Consider the following 18,548-nt stretch of genomic DNA (forward strand, 5'->3'; position numbering starts at 1 on the left):
AGCAATTTGGGAAAGCTTATAAATTACATTTCACGTGTAAACTACAGGTTGGAAAAGTGCCGAACAGACGCCAGTCAACGTTTGATGAATTATTGAATTTCGAAACTAGGAATAAATCAAAATGGACTCAGGAATCGTCTGGAATAGTCTAAGAAAAACCGAAAGAACTACTGGAATCCATAAATCTCTTCCTTTAAATTCACGGAAATTTTGTATAATGATTACGTTTCATCCACTTCCCAAATGCCATGCTCAGTCCTTCTGTCGGTATTACGCTGAACAGATTTTATTGAAAAGAAATCATGTTTTACTGTGATACAGACAAAGGAGAACTTGATCGGACAATTATTATGCACAAGGACAGTTGTAACAATGTATCGAACGTCTGCATCCACAAGGAATTTCTTTTAATAATTTTAAATGATTCACTCTAATACCAGGCTTTTAATCCAGATTAACTCGACAAAATCGTTAAATCCTGTACTAATATTGCTAAGTGCCTGGAAGATCGTATAGTCTTCACTCCTGTACGATTCGCCGATGAATCAGAACAAGAACTTACTTCAAATTATTTTCGAGCAAAAAACGAAATATGAAATTTTATAAAAAACATGCAATTATCATAAATGGAATGTATAGAAACAAAAGAACCGGTAATTGTTAATTTGGAATACAATATGACAAAATAACAGTAGTACTACTAACAATGAGTAAAGAATATTTTGCATGTTAAAAATATTTATGATTTCAGAAAAGAACTATCAACTCTCAACATGGCTTCTGAAAAGTTCAACCAATCCTTTTAAAATCCATCATGAATATTTCCGTTTTAGTAGTAATAAATATACAAATGCGATATATGTCAAGCTGCAGTTGACGATGACCATATTCGAGTACAGCTTCAACTTACAAATGCCACCAAATATTTACCATTTTTAAATTACTACAACAGTGAATAACAAAAGACCCGAAATGCCGTCAAAGCCTTTCAGCACAAGAAGAAGGAAAAGTACGGAATGGTAAAATAATAGACATTTTGAATGATGGGAAGATTCATATTATAAACTAGAAAAGGATTATACAAAATGTATTTCCATTAAGAGAACTTCACAGTGACTGAAATTGCAGTAAACTGTTTATCAGATTAAGAAAATATGAACATTTAATGATGTTTATTGCAAAAGCCATAGCGTATTTGAAGGAGGAAGTAAAATAATCATTTTTAAAAATAACATATGCTGTAAATCAAAAGCAGAGCAGCATTTGGATATTTATAAACTAGACTGAATTATAAAATTGTTATAAATTATTATACTATTAATTTACTTAAACAAACGAAAAACTATGTACAAAACACAGAAACCAATAACTAACCCAAAATAAACAATCACTTTTCATTTGCTTTGCTTAATTAATTCCTGATCTTTGGCTACTAATGTTTGTGCGGCAATGATAAGGTGAAGTAAGCTAATCATCGATTTTAGCAACGCAAATGGGAAAAAAAGTACCGTTAGGAATGGAATAAGATGAAAACCATGAACACCTGGACCAGACCAGAAATGACTGATATATACCAAACTATAGAACGTCTCGTTTCCCAGACACATCACAAACAAGAACAATCGAGATGTATAGTAGAGATGCAAAACTGTATTTGAAGATTGCTGGAAATAAAAACTAATTTTGATTTCAATATTATGTAGAAAATCCTTCAAACATGTCTCTATCTCTTTTTCTCACCTACGATTCTTTCATAAAAAGAATATTCTCCATCACCTTTCATATTAAGTCGTACTCTCAAAAAACGTTAGCGGAATGGTTTGATGAATGAATGATATTTTAAATCAAGCACAATGCATCTTCCAACACATGATTTAAATACAACATATGCTAGCTCTGAATCGTATTCGCTACTCAAAACATACTTTGTGAGTCATTTTACCCGTCACATCGCTAGCATGAAAATGAAGCCAATGCGAAGCAATATCAACCACGGCTGACATTTGGAAATAAAACAGGTAATCAGGATAGAAACATCCGCAACATATTACCAATGCCATGAGGGCACAACGGTCTGTTAACATATCCAGCATAGCGCCAAAACGTGATGCTAAAGTGGAATAAGAAATGAAATAATTCTTACATAAACTAAAAAACTAGTCTAGACACAAACTTTCTTAATAAAGTACACTTCCAGCAAAACCCGTCCAGGTTTGGAAAAACTACATTTCGAATTATGCATAATGTAAAATATTCAATTTTAATACTCTCAAGGGGTTTCAGTTTATTAGGAAACTTGACTTATTTACAAAAAGATTTAACAAACACTGATTATACAGCCGCGCCACATATCCATCAACAGCATCCGAAGCAGCGCTTAGAATGTAACAAATAGCCGCACGCCATGGTGCATAGGTCATAGCCTCACATGATACCAAAGCTAGGAGAATGCGTAAATAGCCAATCAGATTTGGATAAAAAAGCCAGACGTTCATTCCTGCCATTGTTAATTTTGAAAACTGAAAATGAAATTTTTAACTGTGTAAAACGATGGTCGTGCAATATTTATAAACTACTGTTTATTGAATCAGGAACACATGAATAATAAATACTAGAGAAAACAAGCGAATAAGGAAGCAAAGAAATGGAAAGAAAAAAGTCAATGCAAAACATCAAAGATGAAAGTTTTAAAAAACATATGAAGAGGCCATGCATAGATGTCAAAAACAATTCGTTCAAATATCATTTAGCTTCGTTAATTGGACATGAAAGATTTGAAAAGGCAATTCTCTACAACAGTTTATTGTCAGAAAAATAAAATATGAGAACAATAAAATGAAAAGATATGTAAGACGAATTGGCTAGGTTCCACATTACCGAAAAACCACTGCTAAGGCTGGAGGGATTATCATAATACCAAAACACTATCTCAACATTCTGCGAGTTTAACTTTCCCATATGTAAAAATGCTTTAATATTAGTAACATGGATAACAGTAACATTTTAATATCATTAACACTAATGTAAGATGGAAGTATGAACTATGGATAACTTAATAATTTAAGATTCTAAAACTGCCCGATTAAAAAATCAACAAAAGCCTTGAAAGGAATAAAGGTATCGCAAGGATGCATAAGACAGCACGAATGGATCACTGCTAACACTGAAGATGCAAAAATCGATAGTGCTGCATATTCTACTGCTCACACTGAAAAGACAACTACCGCTTGCAAGAACATTATGAGCGCTATTAGAAATGAAATAAATGCGGAAGTAGGAAGCTAGCTAGACACAGAAATAATTGTTGACGAGCCAAACTCGGCAAATGGATGAGGAAATGCCTCGAATTGCAAGAACATTCAAAGCTGAAAAATTGCTGTCAGAATATAAATTACTTGAACATTAACGACTTAAGTTATGACTCTTAGTTAAAGCAAAATAGCATGTTTTCTCTTTTTTCTCATTCGACCCACTTTCTGCTGCATAAATTAAAGTTCCATACATCGTCATGTACGTTGCTTCCTCTTGTGCAATCGATATACTCCTACCAGTTCGCTTACATAGAAATAAATGAATGTCCTGAGTTATTTGTACACGGTTATGTATGTTAATTTTTATTCCGGTTTCAGCAACATAAAATCTGCAAAAAATCATAAGTCGCTCAGTCAAGTCTTAAACATAACTTCGACCACAAAACTTATCCGTTTTACAAGTTTTGGACTGGAAACATATTATGAAGACATAAGGAATATAATAATACGACCGAGTTTATACAAACTCCAGACTCTTCTGACAATCAAAACTTCAAATTTTTCATAAACTTCACTCTTCATGAAAAATTCACATCCATCGCAACTTTTACATTCTTTATCTCATTCCAACCAATTTCGAAATGTCCTGCAAATAATCGATGAAAATATATTTGAAATCTATACGGAAATCATTAGATATGACTGGGAAAAGTATAATGAGATAGTAAGAGAGAAAAAAAAACGCTAATACTGACAGAATACAATGCTAGAGTGATTGCAGGAATAAAAGTAGAACTGGAAAACAAATTTAATTTTATTCGAGGATGAAAAGAGATGGAAGGGAATGAGGACTCCAGAAATGTTGTCTTCGGTATCACTTAACAAATCGTTAGTAGTTTAGTGGTGCTGTTTAAAGTAGGTGATCAAGAAATCCCGGGGGAAATTTATTAAAGGCTCTCCTACGAATCCACCCTGTGGTTAACAGTTGTAGCCAAGCAGTTGTTAGTAATGTTAATAACGAGGGATGAATTTTTTCATTGAAGGCATCGCAAAACATTTTTAGGTACGGTACTTGTTTCATACCAGGAAGCATCGAGGTATCTCGGGAGTGGTTTTAAAGATGGATGTGTGAGGAAGGTTCTTTCGCTATATTTGTTGGATGAGTTCAGCTAACTTAACCTCATCTTTGGCACTTTTTAGAATTACTGAATAAAGTAAATCCATTTCAAGACGCATTTGCTATTCAACACTAACGCGTTGCGCGGAAAGAAGAGCGGCGCAGCTCTTCAGTAATTTATCGATGTTTGTACCGAGCAGAGTTATTAGGGTTCTTTTAAGAAGTGCGGAATTTTGTGAAATCTTTATCCAAGTTCATTTTGAGCCTCATTATTTTGCACGTCAAGTTGCTTAAAATTTAAATCCTTCAGATTTTAGCTCGTTTTTACCGCTCCGCGAGCTGAAGTTATCCAAATAAGGGAAATAGAAGAAATGGCCGCTACAGCAGCAGCAGCAGCAGCACCAGGAGCAGATTTTCATTATGGCAATGCGGCGGGTGGTGGAGCTGGATATAATGGAGCGGTATGTGTCTGTATTATGATAGATTTTAGCTGGATAGTTAAGAAACGCTTTCACTTAGGGCGACATCAAAGTTTAATTATTTACTGAGTATTTTGAGTCATGGACCTTGATTATTAAGTCGATGGCGATTTGGAAACATAAGCTGATGACTTGCGTTTCTAAATCGAAAAATTTTTTCATTTTTTTTTCAAAAAAGTTTTTTATTTATAATTTTCTTGCATTCTTAATAATTAATATTGGCAATGCATGTTATTTTGATGAATAGATTAATTTCGGAATGACTTCAGGGTGGACCGCCGGGAGCTTTCCCTGGTGGTTATGGTGGTGCTCCAGGAGGTTATGGAGGATATGGTGCTCCAGGTTATGGTGGTTATGGTGGTTATGGTTATATGGATACCCAAAGTCCACTTGATGCGGAAATCCAGGTTTGTGAATCCATTATTGTAAGAAAGAATGTGAAGATGACGATAATGAACAGCATATCCCTAATTTTGGCTGCGTTTTCCATAGTATACTGACAAATATGAAAGGAAAGGAAGTTTTTTTTTTTTCGAGATTTAATAGTGTTTAGCAGAAGCTGTGCTCTTAGCGTGTAGGTGCAATTTTTGCATGTGCATCTTTACTTTGAACTTCAAGGTTATCTGAAAGTCGATTGGAGCCAAGTAATTGTTCAGGTCATTCCACAACACAGATCTCTTGCTTTGTTGCTGATATTTCCTATAACAGAAGGCAGCGAATATTTGGAAATTCCAATATTGAATAGTTTCCAGGTCGTGATTCGTGAAATACACAATGAGCAGCAACTGATGGAACAAGGCGGCGAATGGGGTGAACAGTTCAAAAATGCAAAACGACTACTAGCTGCTGAAGCAGATAAATTGGAAAATTCCATTGATCCAGAATGGCTCGAAGTTGATATTGCTAAACCAATTAAAGTCTCGAAAAAGGTTTTCTTTTTAATTTATCCGCCAGTGTAGATTGCTGTTCTTGTCACCAGTACTGTATTATTTTAAATGTATCATTAAGGCCGGAGACGAAACTGAATTATAAGATTAATATTTAAAGCATTCTTTAAATAAAGACTTCCTCTTCCAGGTCCTGATTCCCAACTTCAGGCACCCGCATTTCAACTTTGTTGGTAAAATTTTGGGGCCAAAAGGAGCAACGTTGCAGGCTATGGCGAAACAGTTCAAGTGTCACATTTATGTACTTGGACGTGGTTCCACTAAAGATCGAGCCAAAGTATTGTTTATTTTGTTTGTGTCCACCATGACAAGATAATGACCAGCGAAAGAATCAAAGATCACTGTTATTAAGCACTTCCCCTGATTGGAATTCACCTAAGAAGATAAAAATCGGTCAAATTTTCTTTTTGAACAGGAACAAGAATTATTGCAAAGTGGAGATCCGCAATATGCTCATTATGGTGGGCCACTTCATGTAAAAGTAGAAACAATTGCGCCAGCACATGTTGCATATCAGCGGATAGCAGGCGTTTTAGAACAGCTTTCTGGTACTTTGCAACCAGTAGGTTCTTCAATCCTTTTTTTCTTCAACTGCTTTGTTTGTTCTACGAAATTCTTATAATATTGGTGTTTTGTAATGGGCTTGAATGCTTTGGTTGCCAAAATCCGACTTTTAATTTCTGTAAGATGCTGGCTTAATCTGCAGTCCGATCAGTACTATGGGTAGTTTAGTTAATTGCTTCTTGGCAGGTTTATTAGTTTGTTTTATTAGTTTTCCCGACGAAGTTATACTTCTAAATAGTTAAAACGCTAGCTTAATTGGTACATCAGTTAAACTGCGGATGTTTCGTACACTAGTGTGAGCTTGTTTTAATTAGTATGTGCAATTTTTTTATTTAATTAGTATGTAAAAAAAAAAAACTAAAACTAATCTTTAGACACGAGATGAAACTTTTGACAAAATGAGCAATCAGGGAGGAGGAGCAGGCGATGGCGGTGAGAAAGGTAAGGTTTTAAATGAGTCTCCGGATGGTTTTTTAAATAAGATGTTGATTAGATTTCCGAGCTTTAGTGATCAGTGATTCTTTTCTAAAATTTCCTTATAGCTGATGGTGGAGAAGATGGGAGTGACGATCAGCCAGGTGGTGGAGCAATGCGAGGGGGGAGAGGAGGTTTCCGTGGTGGTCGAGGCGGAGAACGTGGCGGTTTCCGTGGACGTGGTGGTGATCGAGGAGGAATGCAACGTGGTGCTTACAGAGGCGTTCGAGGGGGTGGTGATCGTGGAGGGTAAGCATAAATATTTTTTTGTTCCGAAATAACTAAGCAATCCCCTATTACTACCACATTTACTAGGTTTTCATCATTTTTTATTTTAGGTATCGTCCATATTGAATGCAGTCTTGAATAACCCATGTCTTCAATAATCCCACAATTCCAAATTAAAAATGTTTTTAGCCACTTTTTTTGGGCTCTTCCTCAATTCCCCTCCAATTTTTGATCTACGGATCTCAGCAAATCATCGCATTTTGTAACAATACAAATATGGTTAGTTGTATTTTTTTTAAATGGGTTTCTAACGGTCTGGTGGGAGTGGCAAAATTAAACTGGTAACAAAGGTGACTTCGAGTTTTTCTAAAAATTTTGTTCTTGAAATATTTGTTCTTGTCAGCTTGCTTTTGATGTTATCTTGATTATGACGTGTAATTCTTATCTTTCTCTCATCCAGTCAATTTAATCTCTGTTATTTTTATTTTGACTTTCATTGGGTTATTTAACAGTTATTGAAAAGTGTTAATCTTCATTAAAAAACTGCAATATCATATAATAAGCAAGCTGTTTGAACACTGTCAGGAGGTAAAGCAATATATATATATATATATATATATATATATATATATATATATATATATAATCAATACGATGAAATATAATTTATCTTACAGGTGGTATCGAGCTTCCTCACTCAAACATAAAAGCTAAACTTAAATAATCGGCAATCTTCAAATTAAACTCTCAAATGAAAGTGATGAATGAGAAAGAAAAATTGGATGGTCACGCTGAGATCTGCAAATTTTTAAAAAAACACAGATTAAATTTTTCAGTGTTAAATTTTTAAATTTTCAGTGTTAAGTATTATTTTTGCTTTTTTGTCTTTTTTTAAGTGGTAATATTCATTTTTCTAGAACTTAGTCGTTATCTAATAATATCGGTTGCGGGTGGTGCTGCATAGGCTTAAATAATTGAAAATCTGTGTGTGCGGCATGCGTAATATTTTCTCTCCGATATTAGAACTCTTTTTTTCTTTTTTCATTTTTTTTTCCTGCATTGTTTATTAAAAATGGAGGCCATCCTTGACTTTGGTGGCCATATTCTTAAAGATAATAGTTCACCTAGATTTACTTTACCTCAGCAATTAAGATATTAGGTTTAAGAAAGAATCATTAAATATAGCAGCCCATCCGCAGCTTCTCTCAGTGTTAAAATTTGTTTACAATTATATTGCTCGAATCCACCAGTAAAATATTGTTTTGTTAATGTGGGATTTTGTCTAACATTTAAATCAATAATGATATGCTAATTTCGGTTTAATATGCGAACTACTTTGTTTAAGTTTTTGGAAAAAAAATCTGTCAAGAATATAGATAGAAATAGTAGTAGTTCTAAATATTACAGGGAGAGGATGATGCTAATGAGATTTTGGAAGTGATCACAAAATTTTTACTTCCAAAGTCTTCTGCAAAAAATCTTGCTACAAAAGGAAGGGAAAATCCTATTTTCGCCAGCTTTCAACAAGCTTTATTTAATAGTTGATATTTGGTGAGCAGCACTGCAGTATATATCTTCTTGTGAAATCTTAGATTTTACGTAAGTGCACAAGAAGCGTATTTAGAGCTGTGCTATTTAAATAATTTAATCATATACTTAAACGCAGAAAATGCTGATTATTTCATCTATATAATTGATTTTGGTGGAGAGTTTGTGTCACTCGTTGGTGTACTTCTGTTTGGCTTTGATTCTAAAAATCAGAGAATATGCTTAAGGTCTAGGAATAGAGAAAAGAGTTGAAATTTGCTGACTATGTAGCTCTTTCACTAGTTAGTTTAGACGGAGATTAGCTTAAGTGAGGAGGGTGTTATGATCTATGGTAATTTTATTAAAAGTAACAACGATTCTCAAATTCTATTATAAAATGAATATAATGCAACATTTAACGAACAAGGAAGAAAAATTGTTAAAAAACCGAAAACATGGATGTAAGTCGGTTATTTAATTATATCTGGTTAAGTTTTTCTTCGGATACTTGTGGAATTTTAAGGTAAGACTTAAGCGAAATCTAACTTTCACCAGAGATTAAATCCAAAATACAACAGAAGTGATACTCACTACAACTTCCGCCATTTTCCAAAAAAAATAAAATAAAATGAAGTATGATATTAATGTTAAGTATATTTCAGGACCACTGATTCTATGTTCGAGTGATTATCATCGGTCCCTGATTTCATGATGCAGTGTTAGCTTTGGATAGCGGTGATCTCATTGTGTTGCCAGTGCCTTTGCTACGCTTTCAAGATTATGTTATCATTGTATAAACCTGACTTATATTTTCTTAAATAAATTCCCGATTAATTTAATTTTGATGAGCAAACTCGTTTTTTCGAGGTGAAACGTCTCGGTAGGATCTGGAAATTTTCTAAACCAGTAGTTGTTGAATTCTTATGAAAACATTTGCAGTTTAATAGTGTCTTTGGTGCATAATTTATGAAAATAATCTGTTCATTCTCGAAGTTTAGAGTAATTGAATGCTGTACCTAATCCTTATATATTTGGTCCCGAGAAAGGATTGGAATTAGCTGGAGGACTATTAACATTTAACAGTCCGAAGTTAGCAGAAAGTAATACGAATCGAATGCTGAGTAATGTTTGTATTTTCGTGGTTTCCAAATACATTTTAGTGTTAGGCAGTCAAAAACTGGGCTGGTGTTGCTTAGCCATTCCCTCTGTAGAGTGATTATATATCGAAAGGGTTTATATTAAGTAGGCTTTTGAATCTGGCTGACTTATTGGTATTTACCTTTACTAACATCATCTCTTCATCTATAGTGTCATCTCTTAAGTGAAATAAGCTGGATTGTGTCAGAGGCGGTAAATAGGCTGATTGCGTATTTCTTGTCTTCTAATTTGAGGAAAGTATCTCTAAATGAGAATGCTAAGATGTTAGTGAGGTCATTTTAATTGTGAAGCGGATTGTCCACAATCTTATTTGGTTGTTTGTTGTAAAAGTGTTCTATACTCCTTCCTTCCTATGGATGGGAAGTACGCTTTCCAGCAGCTCTCAATCTTTCTCTTACATTTTAGATATCGTATTTGCTCTGACTTTGCAAAACGTTGACTCGTGCACTCTTTTTCTTTCACCTATCCTATGTAGAACACAAAACTAGTATCTGTGTTCTATGTCTTTCCTGTCATTTCCGCTGCGCGTCACTGTTGGAAGTGGAAGGGGGCATTTGGATTTGTTACTGCGTGTTCTTCAGAATAGTCTGGGTGTAGGTTTAATTTCGTTCAGTCAAATGGATTTCATTCATAGCATTCATTTTTTCCCGACTTTATGCGAATTATCCAACATAGTAGTCGTGAATTTACGCCCATATTTTACAGAGTGTCCGAGTTCAGAATGCCGGTGAAAATCGATACCAACAAAGAAGGGGACGGTTGGTTTATTGCTCCACATTTTGATCGCTAATATTAATCATAGTTTCATAATTTGATTTTCTTCACTCGCCTCTCTAACGTTATGTTCAATTTTTAGAAATATCTGGTCTTGAGATAGTGGGTGCTAGCCAATATTTGCTTGAGTTATTTGAAATATACGGAGTGCATATTCTTTTATGTTTTTATGTAGTGCAATAATGAAATATTTAACCAAGAATGAGATGTCTTCATAGATCTTCAGTATTTTCAGGTCAAACATTCCCGAAAACGGGACAAACTGTAACCTGTCACTATGTATTGACGTTAGAAAATGGTGAAGAGGTAAATTTTCCAATCATTTCAATAATTACGGCGCATTTCTTTTACTTACGGTCTTGTTTCTTGTTTGTTTTTGCTTAAGTGAAACTGCTTTTAGGTAGACAGTTCACGTTCACGTGGCAAGCCATTCAAATTCAAGATCGGCGCAGGTGAAGTCATCAAAGGATGGGACGAAGGTGTTGCAAAGGTTTTTTTCTTAGACATTTTCGAATTAATTATTGCAGTTTCTTTCAAATTTTATTCATTAAAGTTTGTTATACTTAATCTTCGACAGCTAATAAATTTTGAACAAATTGGTAAGACAATAATGGTCAAGCTTAAAAACATAATTTACAGATGTCTGTTGGCCAACGTGCGAAGTTGACGGTTTCATCAGATCTTGGTTATGGTAGCCGAGGAATTCCAGGCGCTATACCACCAAATTCAACTTTGATTTTTGATGTTGAACTTCTTGGTGTGGAATAAATGAAGGCAGTGACCTTATTCTGTTGTTGAGTCGCTGCCACCTACCTCCAGTATATTTGATTATCCTCAGCCCTTGATTTCAGAGATGCTGGGAGACTATTGTGCAACGACCAGTTTAATCCTTAAATTTCTAAATTTTGCGTAGGATTTCAATTTTTCTTTTGAAATATCCATGTGATCTCTGTTTCCCTTTCTTTTCCTTTCGATTATGCTTGTTTTACTCTTCCTTCCAACATAGTAATCTATAATTTTACTGATAGAAATGTCGTTGGCAGCTGCTTGTTCTATTTGTTGTTCTTTACACTGACATAAATTTGTTTTACATCCTTAAGATGTTTATGCTTAATGCCATTAAACTCATTTTCGCAACTGTAAGCTATTGTTCGAAATTGACTTCCGTTATAACCCTTTTAATATCTGCCTGTTTTATTCGTAACTTTCAAATTAAAGAAATTTTTTTTCTAAGAAAGCAAGTGTTGAATTTGCTGTATTTATATGTATACGTTCTCACTTCCTTCTTATTTTTAGTTTTACACACGATAGGAAAGGAATCAGTTTTCAGTGGTTTATAAATGGACGCAATTACATAATGAAATAAAAAGTAAATATAATAGATGGTAAAATGACTGAGTTAGAGCTTGAGAATCCGGAAGCTTCAATATCTTGTGAAGTAAAAAGTGACGACTGTTAACGTTTACTTTAAGGCACTTTCAATGCTGAAAATTGACGCTTAAATAAGAATCGAGTTAAGTGCTCAGTTGTTAGTGCGCTTCAGCTGGACATCTTACTAAGACGTGAAGCTAAAGTGAAGGTCCTTTATTTTTTCCCTGCTGGATTCTTGATTTTGGTATGTTTGCTTTTGGGGTTAAAAAGGCTGAAAGCTGGTATGATGAAACAATGATACATATTTTCAGAGCTTATATTGACGCTGAATTGGTACCGATTTATTAGCTATTGAAAAGCCTGCATGAAGTGTTTTGTGAAAATGTGGGATCAACATTTATTTCTAATTGTCAACAAAAATCGATGTTTGCTAGATGTTTCACCATCCACATCATTAATTCAACGAAGTAAATTTCAGTGAAGTCTAGTCTTACGACTGACTGGGGAATTGACGTAAACTAGGATTAATATCATCTGACTTCTTTCCAGAGTCTCTAGAAAAATAAGCTGAAACATTTTTCACTTTTTGGAATAATGGACAATTCATTGTTTACTTTCTTTTCATACTTTCCAATCATTAAAGAGTTAAAATTACAGTTCGAAATATGTTTATCCAGGTGCAGGAAACTCCTAATCCAGCAACTCTTAAATTTATTCCGGGTAAAATGATTATGGGAAAAGGTAAAGGAACGCTTGATTTCGGTAACTTCATGTCTGCAAAGAAAAGTCCTTTGGCCATGTAAGCTTCCATATCCTCCGGTTCCATATTAAATCTCAATTTCGAGAACATTTCTGCTTACAGATTTATCATTGTAGATGCTATCCTCCTTACTCTTGAATTAAAAAAAAATACAATTTCATGGTTCTTTAGTATTTTATTCAAAACTTATGTTAAACATACAGTAATCCAATAAAAAATGGATTACTTTCGTTTTGGAAAATATTTTCTTTTTTATAGGGAACTGTTTCGAATTAATGGCATAAAAAGCGTTTTCTTTGGTGAGGATTATGTTACCATTACAAAACAAAAGGAGATTGATGATTGGACACTCTTAAAACCTGAAATTTTCGCAGTGCTTATGGATTATCTGCAATCCGAGAAACCAATCGTAAATGAAAGTGAAATGCTGAAAGGTCCTGAGGATACTGGTGGGTTTTTAAGGATTTCTTAATGTAGTGTTTCTGTGGTAAGGAAAGAAGGAAGCGTTCATTTCGAACTTACGCAGTTTGATTTTTTATTTCACCTCCCGATATTTAAGAAATACATCCGGAGGATAGTGATACAGTGGCAATGATCAAGGAATTGCTGGAATGCCGTATAAAACCAATGGTACAAGAAGATGGCGGTGATGTGATATACAAAGGTTTCCTCGATGGTGTAGTGCATCTTAAAATGCAGGTTGAGATTACAGGAAGTTGAGAGTTCCTGTGAAGAATTCTTTTGTTTGACTTTGCTATTTGTTGCTGTTTTTATCCTCGCATTTTCAGCTCTTACGAATTTGATTTCATTTCCAACATTAAGTATACTTTCCCTTCCTTTAAAATGGCAGTTAAAATCATTTAGTTCCAGCTGTAGTAATACTTTCCAGGGGTCGTGTACGGGATGTCCAAGTTCATCGGTGACACTTCAGTCTGGTATCAAAAACATGCTACAGTTTTATGTACCGGAAGTAAAAGATGTTATGGAAGTGAAAGATGAGGCAGACGATATTTTGGACTCGGCTTTCGATGATTTAATGGGCAAAATTAAGGTAAGACCAAATCCAAACGAGCAGAGTAAAGAGTGAGCCTCCAAAATGTGTCTTGGCGTGTTTTGAATAGTGCAACAGTGGAATTAAGAGTACTGGTTGAAAACTCGAATTTCTTGATTGCTTCTTTACATTTTTGAGTTTTTGCTATGTAGATTTCATAAACAGTAATATTCTTTTGGACCATTTATTTTTAGTTGCTGTTAACAGTTTATAATGCTACTATCGAATTTGGTACGATTATAAAAATACTTTGCTATGATTGTGAATATTAGGATAGTACCAAATCTAAATATTTTAATTGTTGGAAGTTTTGGCAGCAATAGTAAGTTTAATAATTGTTACTGCCTGCTCAATGTTGCTGCCACAAGATTCAGTAGAATAAAATCGTACACACTATATCATACTCACAAAAGATACATAAAACTTTAAAGCATTGTGAGATGTGTCAATGAGTAATACCGGAATTTATAGTTGGTATAAGTTGTTTTCAAAGGACTATACCAAACTACAAACTTTTTACAAATGTCGTATGAAAAAATACATTCCATACCTGACTTCATACCTAATCATACCCAACTTCTATTTCACTTGATATATCCTATTATGTACATACTTTTATTACTTTACATATTCAAATTAGAATAATCTGCTTTCTTGTCGTTTTCTTTGGATTGCATAATTTTTAAGACTCATCGTTCCTACTTTTTCAACTAGAAGACACATTTGATGTCGCACAAAAAGAGAGACCTTTCAGCTACAACATCAAGCATTAACATTCTCAGCACTTCCAATATGGCTTATACAATGCCCCATAACATCGAATTTTAATAAAAAATTCCTTTCCTATACGAACTGTTTTTCCTCTAACGATAACATCCGTAAGAATCAACACTTATTTACAGAATAATTTGTCAGTATATTTTCTTTCTGAATTATTGCTACTGAATTATTGATAGATCAATTTAATTTTGATGATGAACTCCTTAATTCTCGATTTTCTTCAAACCGATAAAAACTAACAAAATCGTTTAAGGCTGATTATTTATCTTATAAATTAATCTCATATTTACAAAATGAAAATTTAATATAAACTGCGTTGTATATTTGTGATCCTAATGCAAACTGAATTACTTTCGCTTCCTTCCTAAACTACCAGTTGGGATTTTACATTTCTTATTAGATGCACCTCCATTCAATCCAGAAGTATATTAACTCGTCTTTTCCTAATTCGAATGTTCTTAAAAGCGAAAAACAGTCATTAGAAGAAACTGATCTACTCAGTGATCATTGTCCAAGCCAGTGTGAATTACGTTCACAGAGTATTAGTCGTAATCTTCGACAACTTCACCTGAAATGGCTTGGAGAGTATAAGAACGGAAAGGCTCAATTATTCCTTTCCTTGATAATTCAGAAATTTCCTGGCAGATTTTAATCCGTTATCAATGAAGGAAGCATCTGTTGCGAACGAACAACGCCATGCAATTCACCTGAATTACTGAGGTTAGACATACCACATTTGATTGTTCAAGTCACTTACTTAGATGTCTTTAGTTGACGGGAACAAGCTAATAGGCCCAATATGCATTGTGACATGTGTATATGCTCCAATGCGCATTGGGATGAAACAAAAATCCATTAGTGATTTCACTTGCTGCATAGCGCGGCATTCTGTCTGAACCTTTTTTAATATTCGGTCTGCTTTTGTGCGGAAGTGGTGGAGTTTGGCCATTTGTCTGCATATCGGTGTGCGAAGGTAATAGTGCAGGTAGTGGGTTGTTTTCTGGGTGGATAGGAAGGGGAGTGGGTAGTAGTGCTTGTGCTACTTATTAAGTAGTAATTTAGCAAGTCGTTTTTGACTCCTCTGGTCTCTGGACCAAAAAATCCAAGAAGATATTTTTTGCTAATGAATAAAGAAGGAGGAAACTATGAAAGGCCAAGTAGAAGTTAACAAACGTAAATCATGGTTCAGTGATAATTCTGGTATGAATAGGATTATTGTTCTTCAGTTAGGTAATAGTTTCCTTCCCTGACCGGTTAGTGTAGTATGAAATATATTTAGTAGAAATCAGAAATGGTATAAAAAAATGGAACATCTATAAAATACTGGCGTAAGTCTAAACTGAAATTATTCAAATTCTAACTTTTGAATCTTACTGAAAATAGTAGGAATGATATCACGATGTTATTTTTTGAAGATAAAGCATGGTGCGAGATCGGACTTAATGGTTATGAAATTCTCAGCGAAGTATAATAATATAATGTTATGCTTACCCAAATACATCAAAATATCGTAAAGGTGGAAAAACCTGAAAAACGACGTTTACTTTTGAACAGCTAGTGGCGTTAAAGTTGGTTTAACAAGAGAGATCAGTGATTTGATGACGGTTGGAATTGGAATTTCTGTTTTCTGGATAATCAGTTAGGCTGGTCTAAAGGTATTTATTTCATACGTTATTCAACTTTAAGTCGTCCAGTTGTTTAGCGTTGCTAGAAACATTAAAATAATCCCCGTAAAAATAAACTATTAGACTTTAAGCCATATTTGGATAGAAAGGCTAAGAAACTAAAAGTTATGAAAATTTCTTTTACATAGATGGGTTGGGAATGTAAATTTGGGATAACTTTGGAGACGAAAATATGCAATTGTAAATTTGTTTTGTTCTCCAGACTGTTTCAAAGGCATAAGGTAATTCATATTTATTTTTCGGATTTTAAATCAACATATAAACTTGTGCAGTAATGCATCAGATATAATGATTTTTTGATAAAAGATTTCTTCACTTCAATTTTCTCTTGTACTTTTGTTGTTGTATGCGCTTATAAGTTGTTACACATCCATTGTTTTAACATACTTTTTTTTAAAAAATTTTTTATGAATAAAAAGATGACGACTTTTGGTGTTATTTCTGAATGTTATATGCCAGATGGTTATGTCCACTACTAGATTACTGAGAAATTGTAGAAGCATTTTTTTCCATTTTAAAAATTTTCCATCTGTCATTTGGTGCACATATGTGTAAGCTTCTTTTGTTGCCAGCTATATACAAATCTGACTTGAATTTAAGAGGATAAATTTGTAGTTTTTGGCTCATCTTCCAACAAATGGTTGTTTGAGGATTTTAATATTATATCGGGTGGATTTTAGAGATCTTAATCATGTAACTTCAGTGGCAAATTGTGGTATTTTCGAAATCGATTGAAATTCGTAGATGATGTATGCTAATTCTGCTGAGTGCACTTTGCTTTTTCTTTTATATTTTTTAGGTCACTGTCAGATTTCTGTTTTTGTTTAATATAGTTGCGTCCCGTTTTGGATTATGTTGAAACATCTTGTAAGTCTTTTTTTTCTATATATTCCATACTTACACTGGAAGGCGTTTTGGAATTTAGTCATTTTGCCTTCATTACTTTAGCATGTAAATGTGGGAATTGATATCCAAAGATTTTCAGGCATCCTTTGCTGTTGGAGTTTATGTTGGTATCTACCTGGATCAAAATCGTCAAGTAAAGTTTTAATCAAATCTTATAACGCCGTATCTTTAGCCAAAGTGGGGCTATCAAGTGTGATTTCAGGAACTGAAGATTGGAGATTACATTTCAGAAAATGATTATAAATAACATGAACTGTTAAAATAGTAATTAGCTGTTCTGAGACTGGAACAGAAAAGAACTGAGTAAAAAGCTGAGCAGTTAGTGATTATTGAGCAGTCAGTAGAAATGCAGCCTTTAAAAATATTTTAATTGAAATTATTCGAAAGAAGGTTGTTTTAGATCCAAGCGGTTTCTTCACCAAAAGAGTTGTTTAGTCGCTTTTTGGATGAAGCTGATCATTTTTTAACTGGTGTTCGTGAAGAAAATAGCCAGGATCAGTTGAGGAAGGTAGAAGACGATTTCTTCAAAGATGTAGAAGATTGGTTCAAACCGAAGAAGCGTTTTCCCTAATACTTATATTCCCTATATGTTTTTTGTATATATCCGTATATATGTTTGTTTTTTTTTTTTTTTTTTGACTTTCTTATCCATGAGTTATATATATTAACATCGACCCATTGTAAAATCTCTGAAATCATATTTTCTTTCATATATTTCAGGCATTTCTTATTAGTTATTATTTTGTGTGATTTGATGCAGATATTGTGTAAACATAAAACAGAACATAAATATCCTAATAAAAGCATACTGAGCTGTCGCTTTTAACATAATATTAGAACAGATTCAGTGATGACGGATATTCCTCAGAGATAAAAGATCTATGTAGAATATCAAATATAGAACTTCAATTACTTTGTTGAACACTAGAATTAAAAGGTGAAAGTGCTAATGAATTCTATCCAATACGGTTATAGAAGCTTGTTAATTGTATACATGGTACTTGGTTTTAAAAGCCTTTTGAATGGTTCTTTGAACTGACCCATTTTTAATGCAACCATTTTATCCTACTGTGTTACTGTTGTGAAAGACAAAGTTGCACGAGTAGTTTTTTCGTAGTCTCTCAACAATTTCAATGAATTCAGTGAACTCGAGAGAGAACATCCTCTTCAGTATTGCCAACAATCTGAGCTAGCAAACAAAAGGATCAAAGAGGAATTGATGTTTAGATGACACTGAAACTTCTAATTGGTATTACCTATATTTTTATATAATCTTTTAGAAAATCATTGCATTTGTTATCATTTTTAAATGATTTCGTGTTAAAAATTATGTGGCTGATTGTCGCTGTTGATAAAAACATTCAATGTGAATATGAATTTAAATTCATATTTTGAACATTGGGTTTAAATATGTAGTGTCCTCAAAATCCTATTAAGATTTTGAATAATGAAGAAGACATTACCCATTGGCAAAAT

At 33.7% G+C, this 18,548-nt stretch overlaps 5 protein-coding genes across 9 annotated transcripts; 4 read left to right on the plus strand and 1 right to left on the minus strand.

The window, feature by feature from the left end:
• Positions 1–1,394: 1,394 nt before the first annotated feature.
• Bma-pisy-1 (Uncharacterized protein) lies at positions 1,395–2,504 on the minus strand (the record flags this gene model as incomplete). Its single annotated transcript, XM_001901229.1, has 3 exons — positions 1,395–1,664; positions 1,926–2,110; positions 2,327–2,504. The coding sequence occupies 3 exons, from the start codon at positions 2,502–2,504 to the stop codon at positions 1,395–1,397; spliced, it is 633 nt and encodes a 210-aa protein (XP_001901264.1).
• Positions 2,505–4,085: 1,581 nt separating this feature from the next.
• On the plus strand, positions 4,086–7,186 carry Bm3093 (Uncharacterized protein; the record flags this gene model as incomplete). 2 transcript variants are annotated; one of them, XM_043080450.1, is made up of 10 exons in its annotated part: positions 4,086–4,122; positions 4,315–4,388; positions 4,686–4,829; positions 5,117–5,254; positions 5,600–5,776; positions 5,925–6,071; positions 6,210–6,356; positions 6,733–6,799; positions 6,901–7,081; positions 7,171–7,186. In XM_043080450.1, the coding sequence occupies 10 exons, from the start codon at positions 4,086–4,088 to the stop codon at positions 7,184–7,186; spliced, it is 1,128 nt and encodes a 375-aa protein (XP_042936384.1). The 2 variants fall into 2 exon arrangements, with proteins under 2 accessions (XP_042936384.1, XP_042936385.1); XM_043080451.1 differs by lacking the exons at positions 4,086–4,122; positions 4,315–4,388 and having other exon boundaries at positions 4,740–4,829.
• A 3,214-nt stretch (positions 7,187–10,400) lies between these two features.
• Positions 10,401–11,287, plus strand: Bm13740 (Uncharacterized protein; the record flags this gene model as incomplete). Of its 2 annotated transcripts, none has more annotated exons than XM_043080452.1 (4): positions 10,401–10,503; positions 10,755–10,825; positions 10,920–11,009; positions 11,159–11,287. In XM_043080452.1, the coding sequence occupies 4 exons, from the start codon at positions 10,401–10,403 to the stop codon at positions 11,285–11,287; spliced, it is 393 nt and encodes a 130-aa protein (XP_042936386.1). The 2 variants fall into 2 exon arrangements, with proteins under 2 accessions (XP_042936386.1, XP_001901266.1); XM_001901231.2 differs by having other exon boundaries at positions 10,467–10,503.
• Positions 11,288–12,272: 985 nt separating this feature from the next.
• On the plus strand, positions 12,273–13,737 carry Bma-lpd-8 (Uncharacterized protein; the record flags this gene model as incomplete). Of its 3 annotated transcripts, XM_001901232.2 has the most annotated exons (5): positions 12,273–12,357; positions 12,548–12,689; positions 12,909–13,099; positions 13,210–13,349; positions 13,540–13,737. In XM_001901232.2, 5 exons carry the CDS (start codon positions 12,273–12,275, stop codon positions 13,735–13,737), a joined length of 756 nt encoding a protein of 251 aa, XP_001901267.2. The 3 variants fall into 3 exon arrangements, with proteins under 3 accessions (XP_001901267.2, XP_042936387.1, XP_042936388.1); XM_043080453.1 differs by lacking the exon at positions 12,548–12,689 and having other exon boundaries at positions 12,314–12,357; XM_043080454.1 differs by lacking the exons at positions 12,273–12,357; positions 12,548–12,689 and having other exon boundaries at positions 13,030–13,099.
• Positions 13,738–17,018: 3,281 nt separating this feature from the next.
• Bm12899 (Uncharacterized protein) lies at positions 17,019–17,643 on the plus strand (the record flags this gene model as incomplete). Its single annotated transcript, XM_001901233.2, has 3 exons — positions 17,019–17,033; positions 17,152–17,205; positions 17,473–17,643. The coding sequence occupies 3 exons, from the start codon at positions 17,019–17,021 to the stop codon at positions 17,641–17,643; spliced, it is 240 nt and encodes a 79-aa protein (XP_001901268.2).
• Positions 17,644–18,548: the final 905 nt, after the last annotated feature.

The sequence above is a fragment of the Brugia malayi genome, assembly GCF_000002995.4.
Source record: "Brugia malayi strain FR3 genome assembly, contig: Bm_v4_Chr3_scaffold_001, whole genome shotgun sequence".
Taxonomy (NCBI): Eukaryota; Metazoa; Nematoda; class Chromadorea; order Rhabditida; family Onchocercidae; genus Brugia; species Brugia malayi.